Source organism: Urocampus carinirostris, chromosome 3 (genome assembly GCF_059441175.1).
Source record: "Urocampus carinirostris isolate Australia breed hairy pipefish chromosome 3, RoL_Ucar_1.0, whole genome shotgun sequence".
Taxonomy (NCBI): Eukaryota; Metazoa; Chordata; class Actinopteri; order Syngnathiformes; family Syngnathidae; genus Urocampus; species Urocampus carinirostris.
In genome coordinates this window covers 39,274,006-39,285,105 of record NC_142351.1, presented here as the reverse complement: position 1 = coordinate 39,285,105, position 11,100 = coordinate 39,274,006, and the positions used below count along the sequence as shown (strand labels likewise).

At 40.1% G+C, this 11,100-nt stretch overlaps 1 protein-coding gene across 4 annotated transcripts in view; it reads right to left on the bottom strand.

Annotated features, from left to right (window-relative positions):
* Window positions 1-2,337: 2,337 nt before the first annotated feature.
* The window catches only part of LOC148369669 (rho GTPase-activating protein 4-like), a 28,646-nt gene continuing 19,883 nt past the window's right edge, over window positions 2,338-11,100 (bottom strand). For all 4 annotated transcript variants that reach the window (XM_088331775.1, XM_088331774.1, XM_088331776.1 and 1 more), the window contains exons 16-22: window positions 10,923-11,051; window positions 9,615-9,720; window positions 9,293-9,541; window positions 7,240-7,289; window positions 4,483-4,714; window positions 2,749-2,791; window positions 2,338-2,503 (exon numbers count right to left, since the gene is read on the bottom strand). In XM_088331775.1, coding sequence (XP_088187901.1) covers window positions 2,387-2,503; window positions 2,749-2,791; window positions 4,483-4,714; window positions 7,240-7,289; window positions 9,293-9,541; window positions 9,615-9,720; window positions 10,923-11,051 — 926 coding nt within the window. In that variant the 3' untranslated portion in view covers window positions 2,338-2,386. The remainder of the gene's footprint in view (window positions 2,504-2,748; window positions 2,792-4,482; window positions 4,715-7,239; window positions 7,290-9,292; window positions 9,542-9,614; window positions 9,721-10,922; window positions 11,052-11,100) is intronic.

The window sequence follows — 11,100 nt, the reverse complement described above, 5'->3', positions numbered from 1 at the left end:
CCCGGCAGCTACTCGGCGTTTTTCGGTAGCTTCTCGTGCAGGATCGGGGGGCGGAGCTGTAGACGAGGGAGGACGCCAATTGGCTAATGATGGCGTCATTGTTTGAATATTGAGCAGGCGCGCCAGGCGGAAAAAGTTTAGACGCCGTGTTATGAAATTCCTTTCTACCCTATGATATGTCCTACCATCGCTTAGTACACATGCGCACAAGGCTGATTGCAACTTCTTACGAGTAGTAGTTATAATTTTCGTTTTGATTTAGTCTTATTTGACTCTTTAACTGCTTTAAGATACTGTTTTATGACGTAGATTTTAAGCATGGGGGTCTTTTTTTCCGTGGTGGATTTTTAGCTTGGTGTTTGGTGACTATTGTAATAACGCAGTGTGTATGCATGCCAACCCTTAATATATGTCATGAGCAAAGGTTTCGTTTGCAAGAACTCCGAGTTTTAGTGTTACTGCTTTTACCTGATAAGAAAGAAAAATAAAGTTGTTGTCAGATTAACCCAAAGTAGGAAGTCTCAGTAAGGTTGACCGTTTTGTTAGAACACCAGACGCTATTAGTTTGAAATACAAGAATTACCGGTATTTTATTATATACCACAGCCATATCCCCCTAGCGGGAGGTGGCTAGAGTCATTTCTGACTCTTTTTTGGAGATTGATTCAGGGGAGGGGATTCCCAGCCCCCTCGCTCAACCACAACCTTCTCAGTATTGGGGCGGGCACCATACCCCCAAGGCCACTGAGCTGAATTATTTTACCCCATGGAAATAATGTTTAATAATTTTTTGTCATTGGCTCTGTTGTATAAAAATAACCTTGTTAGTGGTCTCTATTTATTCAATTACTGCATTTACTGGAGTTTGTTCATAAAAAATAAACATTGGTATGATAGGTTATCTATTCTCGCCGAGTATTCAAATCAAAGCTTTTTTTTTTACTGAAAGCTTTTTGGACCGCTCAAAGGCACTAACATTACACACTGTCCCTTTAAATAGTTGAAAGTAGAACTTTTCTTCAATGGTGGTGTCTGTAACTTTAAAATTCTGGCAGAAATCATCATTGCAGCCTTTGTCATGAACTTTTTTGTGCGTGCTAGTACGGTGACTTTGTTAAACGCGCTTGAATAAACTCTTCTTTTAATCATCTTTTTGTGGTTGGGGTTAGTATTTGGACCGTAATTGAAAGTCCTTTTCTTACTTTCATCCTAGGATAAAAGAAATGGTCAATCATGTGCGTGAATTAAATCTCATCCACTCCATCCCCCCGGCCTTTTTTCCTCCAGTGTAATGCGCTCCTTGGCCGGAACACCGGTGAAAAAAGTAAGAGAAAAGCATATAGGCGTGGTGGAAAAAAATGTATAAAGGCTCTATGATCTCAGTTGGACATTGTTAACACATACCTAATAGATAAAAAATATAAACTTTTAACTTATTAAGGACATCTCGAACTACGCACCCCACTTTGAGTGGATAATTACTACTGTATAACAATATCAGAAATTATTTTCCCCCCATTTTATTAACACTCCACTTATTGAAACATAAATATTTTGTTTGTTTGTTTGTACATGATTCAATTGTTTGTTTGTTTGTACATGATTCAAATTGAATCGTTTCTTGTACATGATTCAATTGTTTGTTTGTTTGTACATGATTCAAATTGAATCGTTTCTCCGGCGCCGTCACGAATGACAGCCACTCCAGCAGCTCCCATGTTATTTTCGATTGTTCTCAGCTCAGGGATGCTGCTGGAAAAGTGAATTTCCCTTCGGGGATGAATAAAGTATCTATCTATCTATCTATCTATCTATTAATACGTTTGATACACAAATCTATCTATGCTTCAATTTATGTCGCAATTTCGTACAGCTGCGACGGGGATTTTACATGGAATTTGTTTTTAAAAAGGTAACTACATTATTTTGTCACTCACCCAAAAGGTACACAACCATCACAAAGAATTAAAGCATAGATTAAAGAACAAATAAACACACCCATCACAATCCACGAGGCTGTTTTGAAAACACGCAAATGGCTATGCAGTTCTGCATGTGTTCACTAAGTAGCGTCATTTGGTAAATTCTTCACTCTTTGGCATTAGACAAGACCATTCCAAGAAGTCACTCAGACTTTTAAACTTGTTTCATGTGGATATTAATGAATATAACAACTGAAATGCAACTTGAATATATAATAAATGCTCGTGACAGATTCAGACAAGTCTAGAGTGTCAATTCATTGGAATAAACGTATTGAAGCAACAACTCTATATATATATATATATATATATATATACACACACACACCATTTTTTAACAAATGATTTTCACAGCTTTAATGTTTGGCAGTTTAATTTTGTGTAGAATCATGTGCTTTGTTGCATCAACTCCACGCCCTCCTTTCCTTCGGGGGTGCCACTACAGAGGAACCTGACGGGTCTTGTGAGGCGTGTTTGGAGACCAGCTCTTTGAAAACCGAGTCCATCTGGCGACACACCTCCTGTCGACAAAACAATTGTGTTTAAGGATATAAACCTCATCAATCAAGTGTTGATGTATTTGCACATATATTCAGATTGCCATATTATAGAGAAATATTTTTTGTATATAATTTGGGGTTTTCTTATCATCTCCAAGATGCTCAATGACAAAGAGTTAATGGCAAGTACAAAAGTGTAGTGAAACTCGTAAGTGGCAAAAAAATACAGATAAAGCAACAATACTGAAGGTGGAAAAAGAACCAACCTTATCGACTTCGATGGCATCCTCCGGGCAGGCATTCATCTGTCTAGGAGGGGGAAGAGTGGATGATTGATTTGTTTGTTTTTAATAACAGACGCAAAACTACACCAATCATGTCATTTTCTCAAATGCAGTGTCAATATATACAGTAATTCTTTATCAAAGTTGTTGATCTTAACCTTGTAAATGATGATCAGTGGAAAATATGTCAATCAATATCCACCGTACGGTTTTCCCAAAAAATCTTAAATGAATCAATAATCAACACAGTCCAGAAGACTGTTGGCTTCTCTCTGCCCAGTCTGGAGGAAATTACCGGACTGTGATAACGAGGGTGAGTCATCAACATTATAAAAGACTTTTCTCGCCCCAGCCACCTCCTCTTTGAACTGTTGCCCTCTGGTAGGCTCTACAGCTCTCTTAAAAAAAGGATTGATAGGCTCAAAGACAGTTTCTTCTCAAGGGCGATCACCACCCTAAACAAGTGTGCAAAACTATCAAAATATACATCTTGCAACTTATGGGCGCAAGGAGGCGTCCATCGCAAAAAGCGCAACAGTACGAGGATGCAGTAAGCCGGGGGAAGGAGGCGGGAATGCCACCCGCATGGCAAAAGCACAAGTGTACCACGAAGGTTGCGACAGATCCCTGAGGGAAAGCGAGGCAAACGCCACCCGCACGACGCGCAGAACCAACGTGGCGGAATGGAAGACGGCCACTGGCGCGCCCTAATGCCGTTTGCCGGGAGGGACAAAGAAGGGCCACCAGCCCGACTAAAACCACCTGCTGAAGGTAGCCGCCAGGCCTAGCAAGCAGGCTAACAAGGAGACCCCAAAAACAGCGGCGGACATTGTAACGCGAACGAATAAATGATCAAAAACAGCGCTGGCAGTGGCCATAGTGCACACGCGAGGGCGGCCAGAATCAAAAACAAATACAGCAGCCCGAAGTCAACAAGGAGGTAGCCAAACAAAAAACACCCAGCTCGCAAGCTGGCTAACCCAGATATAATCTGAAACAGAGACGCATCGGCTGTAGCCACAACGCGGGCCGGCCGTTGCTATATATGGATACGGTAGCCCCGAAGACAACAGTAAGCTAGCTGAACAAAAAACACCTGACTAGCAAGCAAACTGGGAAATAATTGGAACCAGCACCGGCATCAGCCATAGCAATCACACGGGCCCGGACAGAATTGAATGCGGTAGCGTTGATGCTAACTGGGCTATCTGAACAAAAAACACTTGGCTAGCGAGCACGCAAACTAGGAAATGTTCTGAAACAGTGTCAGCATCGGCCGTAGCGACAACACGGGGCCAACTGAAATCTGAGCCTATAGTCCCGATGCTAACGGGAAGCTATGCCAGACAAAATCAAAACAACTGCGACACGCGTCGAAAAAAACACACGAAAGGCCACATTCACCAATTCAAAGGGAGGCGAGACGAGCCAGAAAGCAGGCCGAAACAGTTGAAATAAAATCCTGATTTTTCCCGTTTAACGTAAAATTTCCACCTATGAAACAGTTTAAAAAAAACAAACTAGGATGAACGATTTTGCGTTCTATGGCAACTGATTCCAATGACCTGCCGTTGTTTACTTCATTAGACTGCGCCTCGTTTTGTCACAGCAAGATCTATTTGACACACGCTTTGAGATCCTGATTTCGTTTACTACAAATCTGCAACAAAATGACTTTTTCAGATTCACGTGGATCCACTGAAGCTTGATACCTACTCTCTGCGTGCAAAAGCGGGAGAGTGGATCCTCCTGGGCCGACATTGGGGCCCGGTGGGGATCTGGAGGACAATCTTAGCCCCAGCCACTGGGATGCTTCCGCCAGCAGGTCCAGAAGCCGACCGGCGGTGTTCTGAAGACCCGGTTTTGTCCGTTCTGGAACCCTCGCCGATTTTCTGCAGGGCTCCTGTCGCCGAGTTGCTGCGATTGACCGGGTGTCCCGCTTCTGCATCTTTTGCACATTTGAATTAAAAAAATAAAAGAGTAAATACACAAGTGGAATGACTGCAGCTTGGATTTAATAATTCTTTTATGCTATAGAATCGCAAAGGGGTAGAAACAGACCTAAAGAATCTAGGGCCTGACTGACATAATTTTCCCAAAGAAATCTCAAGATTGTTTACTGTACCACTACTTTTATTTCCAACATAAATGTTTTCTTTGTACGCACTTCTAGTTTAGCGAACGTCGACAGAACCTTTTGCTAAATAGCTTCAACAACAAATTCATTATTTACTGGCACCACTACGAAGAGGCAAAAGGTATATTTTGAGCCCGTTTTGTATGTTTCAAGTTTAAATTGCAGGCAAAATTAGCTCATTATTAGCAACAAAAGCAAAAATGTAGACGTGAGCAAATCACCATTGTTATCATCATTATTATTATTGTATTAATATAAGAGTAATAATGATTATAATTATTACAACTGTCCTTAAATGTTTTCATTGTCATTATTGTGACAAAATGATATTAGGTGATTACTAGCATTCTAGAATTAATAGAGGGGTAAAACTCGATTAATCTAGTAGGATTAAAAACAGTAATGAAAGTGGTGATGGTGATGATAATGAAGAGACTGTATCCACAGAGCCAATGTAAATATGTATATTCGAGAGGGGTTAGTCATTTATAAATACACAGAACAGCTAACTGTGGGACACAATTATTAATGAAGTCAAAGGGGTAAAATTTAATAAGCAAATGCTTCTTCCTACTCCCTTTCGAACATACACGATAACATTGTGTTTTTTGTTTATTGTCGATTTGTTTTGTCATGTTCGAAATAAACGTTTCCTTCATTCATTCATTCAACACTTTTAATTGTTTCAAAGATTCCGATGGATTAAGGTCACTTACGTGATGCTCAAACACAGGGAATTCGCAGTTAAATAAAAGGGAGTTTCCGATTTTTATGGATTAGTATTTAACGCAAGGGTCAGCAACCTTTTCGGTGTGGAGAGCCACTTTCAAATTTTCTTGTAAATCAGTGTGCCACACCAAAATCAATGACTCGCACAACATTTTTTTATATCCAACAGAGCTGTAGTTTAACACCAGTCCCGATATACAACATGGATATACATTGAAATCGTATAACTGACAAATTTATCTTCCACTATTCTTGTTCCTCAATGAACTAAAAAATGAATGTGAGTAACACGTGAAAAGGTCTGTAGCCATTCATGACTTCAGCTTTTTACCACAAGAATTAACTAGAATCAAGAATTCTTCAGCAACAATAAACTACAATCAAAAACAAGTGATATGGACAGCTACCATACCATTCATCAATGAAAATATCAAAACTTGAAATAACAGCAGCAAAGCAGAAGGCTACTTGAAAATAAGTGCAACAAAAATAACAGGTGATTTGGTCTCATATTAAAAGGTTTTTTCGTGCTTTGCTATGCAGTGAGCAATGTGATAACTTGCTTCAGTGGTGGTGATTTTAGCAGTGACAAAGGTTTTCAGAGTCTGTGTTTGTTGGCCGTACCTGGACAGAGCGTGTTTCAATGTATCCGCCTTGTCAGACTCATCCTTGAATTCATGTTCATGTTTTGTCTCGTAATGACATTTAACACTTGATGTGCGAGGTACAAGGCTCTCGAGGCATAATGCACAAACAGCAAGGTTATTTTTTTGCACAAAGCCCCAGTCATTTGTCCACGCTGGCTGAAACAACTAGATTTTTCCGCTGGAGGAGCAGTCATGATTCATTCATTCATTCATCGCACGCCGGTGTTTCTGTGGCTGCATTAAAACCCTTTCCTCCTCTGCGAGGCACGGCGCAGACACTATATGCGACATTATATTTATAAAAAAATTAAATATGCAAAAGAGGAGCCCAGACAAACCCAAACAAACTTGACAATTTGGGTCCAACCCAAGATCCTATCACTGGGCCATTCTAAAAATAGCAAAATACTACGTCAAAAACCAGGTGTGAAAAGAAGCTTAAAATGTAGCAAAAAAGCACATTGACAATATATGTTTATTACTTGTTATTGCAACATCCGTTGCAGCCTGGTCAGCCTGGAAGGGGGATTACCTCATGTGCGGTCCCTTCATTTTCCTCATGTTGAGCTTTTTGAGTTTTTCTTTGCCCTCATGTAGGTTTTAGATCAGGGGATGGTGTAATAACAGTCTGTCCAGCCCTTTGAGACTCCTTGTGATTAACGGCTATACAAATAAACATAACTTGACTTAACTCCCGAGTGTTGATTGGCATTTTTCCTTTTTCTACAAACAAGCCCCGCCCACTACAGTTTAGTAAATTAAACCCCCAGGATACGGCGTGACCATACCAGGACGTTTTTACTTTACAGTATGGAAAAATAATTTATTTTGGCCCTCACCTTAGTACAGATTCATGTATCCCAGAGGTCTACTGTTAATGCAAGAGGTTAAGCTTGGACTTACTTATCACTGCATTTCTTGTCGAAAAAACAACAGCAAAACACATTCAAATATGCTCACCAACTTTGCAGAATTCTGTCTCGCCGTCCCCATCCTCCGCATTTGTCTCACTGTGAGGCAGAGGGAAAAAAAATTGAACCTGAAATCAAAGTCTAAAGGAAAGCATGAAACACCTTAACATGTTCATGTGTATGCTTCTTGTGCAAACAAGAAATTTGAAAAAATTGCAAAAAGTATCTTCGCAATAAAACCACAGGCTTGATTGACTCAGGGCTGACTAACCGGCAATTAAAAATAAACTGAATGTATATACTGGTTAGCATATTTGCCTAAAATGTGAAAGGTCCCTGGTTCAAAACCGGGTGGAAACATGTTGGCCTGGAAGGGGATGGGCACCACCAGGCTACACTTGCCCAATACACACCACAGGAACTGGTGCCACTGCGACCCTAGTGGAGTGGTTAAGAGATCCAACAAACCATATATATATATATATATATATATATATATATATCCGACAGCAAAACAATTGTAATTTTCTGCCAAAGAAATACAAAAAAAGTCTATAATTTTAAAAAAGCGCCCCCTCAATATCCATTTGCAGTGTATGGACAACACAAAATGGGATATTTTATTTAAAACATCCAAAAAGATTCCATTGATTTGTATTCAACAATCCAAAAGGTTTAATCCAAGTACTGGATGCATCCATTTTTGAACCAGATTTCTTCTCAAAAACTATATGGGTTCCTGTTTAACTCATTCAGTGCCAGAACTTTCTCTCCAATGGGAAGTGCTGGTGCCAGCCATTTTTACTTATTTTTTGAAGGCCTACAAAAGATTTAGATCTGTAGCTATTTCGTCAATTGGACAAATGGAAAGTTTGGACCTTTATCTTTTATTAGAAAACGTATGCTTCTTGCTTTTACCATTGTGTAAAAGAAATTCCTAAGATGCTTGAAAATACTCGTTTCCTAAAAAACCTCTGAGAAAAACGGCATTTTGTGAAAGGAAACATTTCAAGCAGATTTTTTATATATATTTGCAATGCCTCCAATATCTAAATGCATACAGTAATCCCTCGGTTATCGCAGTTAATGGGGACCAAAACCACCCGCGAAAAGTGAAAATCCGCCAAGTAGCGACGCCCCTTCAAAATTGCTTAAAAAAAAGAAAAGTTTTTTTTTTTTTTTAATTATTTTATTTTTATTTATTTTTTTTTTTTAGACCTGCGAAGCTCTGAACCCGCAAACGTGGAACCGCGAAGTAGCAAGGTCCCAATGTACATTTTGACAGAACATCTCAGCCCCTGATGTTCCCGGTGTAGGTATCACATGATCGGTGTTGTCATGGAGATCCTTGACGTGCACAGAGCGTCATCTCTCTCTGCCCTGACAATGATGAACGGATTCAAGAAAAAGCTTTGAACTGTTAACTGTCACACTGCTCATTCACGGCACCGACATATTGTCATACGGTGGATACGGGGAGCAAAATGAGGCAGTGTGTTGACCAAGATCTGATTAAAGCCACTCCTGCCATCTAGTGGTGATTTATCACACTGAAAGCATTCCCAGAGGCTTGATACTTACCAAAGAGCTGCGCCAAAGCCACTGAGTAGTTAAAGAAAAAACATGTTTACGTTTTGTTCACTAAGGGACATTGCTTCTGATAACGTATTTATACATCATTGGCACTAAAGGTTCTGCAAAAATAATTTGGTAGGCTTATTAAATGAGTGAAAGTTGTTATTTTTTACAATCAAAGTCAGGCATATCAGCACAGCAACACGTACAATTTTGGCAACCAGCCAGAAGTGAAATCTGCGACTACACTCAGTGCTGTAACTAGATACTAATCAGGCAGCAGATGGTTCCATTGTTTTGGATTTCTGAATTTTTTTTAAACAGATCCTGGTCGTCAATTGGATGTTACAAGTGGATAATGAACTGCATTTGTGCAGCGATTTTCAGGTCACTGAAGACCAAAGGGCTTCACAATGTACTTTACACGTATCCTTTCTCACACACTCACAGGGGTCAGCCATGCAGGGCGCCTACCTGTTTACCTGAATAATACATTCAATTTGTCATTGCAATATAATAACGCCTACCCATCGTCTTGTTCCAGCGTCATGCACTTCTCGTAGACGGGGCCCGGAACCTCCGCGGGCCCGGGAAAGACACGCTCGTGCTGGACTATGAAGCTCTTGACTAGCGCATTGATCTGCGGCTGCAGGGTGACGGCATCCTGCTGGTCCTGGTCCGGTTTCTGATCCGGACTCCCTCTGACCAGGCTGGGGCCGAAACACACCGCCAGGTTGTACGGCTGCATCATGTTCTCGTCACTGTACTGGGAAACGCTAGCGGAGCGAGGTAGCAAGCTCTATTTTTAATGGAATAACGTTGAAAACACAGAAGAATGTTGGTACTCACTGATGAAGAAAGGCAAAGAGGTATCTCATGACGATTATGAGCGGGTCAGGGAAGGACGCAATGACGCTTTTCAGCTGATCGGCTCTCTCGCCGTCGTTTTTCGTGTCTGAAAGAGAAAAGCGATCGTTAACGGTCCAATGTCAGAAAAAAGTTATAGCAAGGAACCAAAAAAAAAAAGATCATTTTTAACCTGTGTTGTAAAAAAATTATATTTGAAGCTGTCTTGGCTTAGGTGTGCAGAACAGTTAACGGCCGCTTCACCATATTTGGTTTAAAATTCCCCCCAGTACTAAAATGTGGAGAAGCAGTCTACAATATATCTAACAGACGATATTATTTGCTTTTAAAAAGGCAAAAAGCAATTGCTTTTTACTAGAATCGCTGTCTGTTTTGGACATGTGTCAAATGTTATTTGAACGAGACACGCCATTGTTAACAGTCCTGTCTTCCTCCAATTATGTCATAGCTTTTTAAAGGGTATATGCCAAATCTGTCAACCTTTGAGACTAAATGTCTTGAGTAACCCAGCGCATGAAATATTTTGCAACATAATTGTGCATGATTTTGAGAAAGAACGCTACAAATTCTGTGCCTAGTTGGAAAGGAAATTGGGTATTTTATTATCCCTTTTGGGGAACATTTTTTAACAGCTTGCTATTTTTTTGAATAAAAGCAAAACTAAACAAACTGATTTTGGTGTGCTTGGTAAATAATAGTAAAACAATTTTAAGTGGCTCAATTTTTCTGTCTGGGAACAGGTCTCTCAGTGTGAAAAATAAAGTAGTGAACCTACCTTCTCATTAGCATTAGCACAAGAAATTGCATGTGTCCCCCTCTCTAAGTGAAGCTAATAAGACTGTTAAATGGTCAATCTAACATATAGTTAACTTAAATCTAAACGGCTGCTAATCTGACTTTTTGCACTACTGGCAGTTTTTTATAGCTTGCCATTCATTGCACATTGCTCTCTGCACTATGGTAATTACAGCGTTATTGTTACAGTGTTAATGTTACTGTGTACCTGACTTGTTAACCTGACTGCCCATTTTGCACATCTGGTTAGCTACTCTTCTTGCACTATCGGCACTATGGTAAAATACTATACGTAGCCAATTACAATACAACTTTATTTATATCTGTACATTCAAGGAAACTGTGGGGGTCAGATGCATCGACATTTCGTTCTGTATACACGTGTACTAGAATGACAATAAAGTAGATCTGAATCTGAAGTATTCCACAGAAGAAGAATAAAACAAAAGTTACAATTCAAATGAAAAAGTAGCAGAGGGTGATGGCACCACTCACAGGCGTACTCCAGCAGCCGACTGAGGCTGTCTACAGGGAAGAGGGGATTCTTTAAGTCTCGAAAATACATCTTGAGCACTCCGGCAACAGAATCCAGGTCAGAGTTGTGGTCAACTAGCGGATCTTCTCCTAATGGGGGTGACAAAACACAAAAATACACTCCTTAACAAGAGTACAT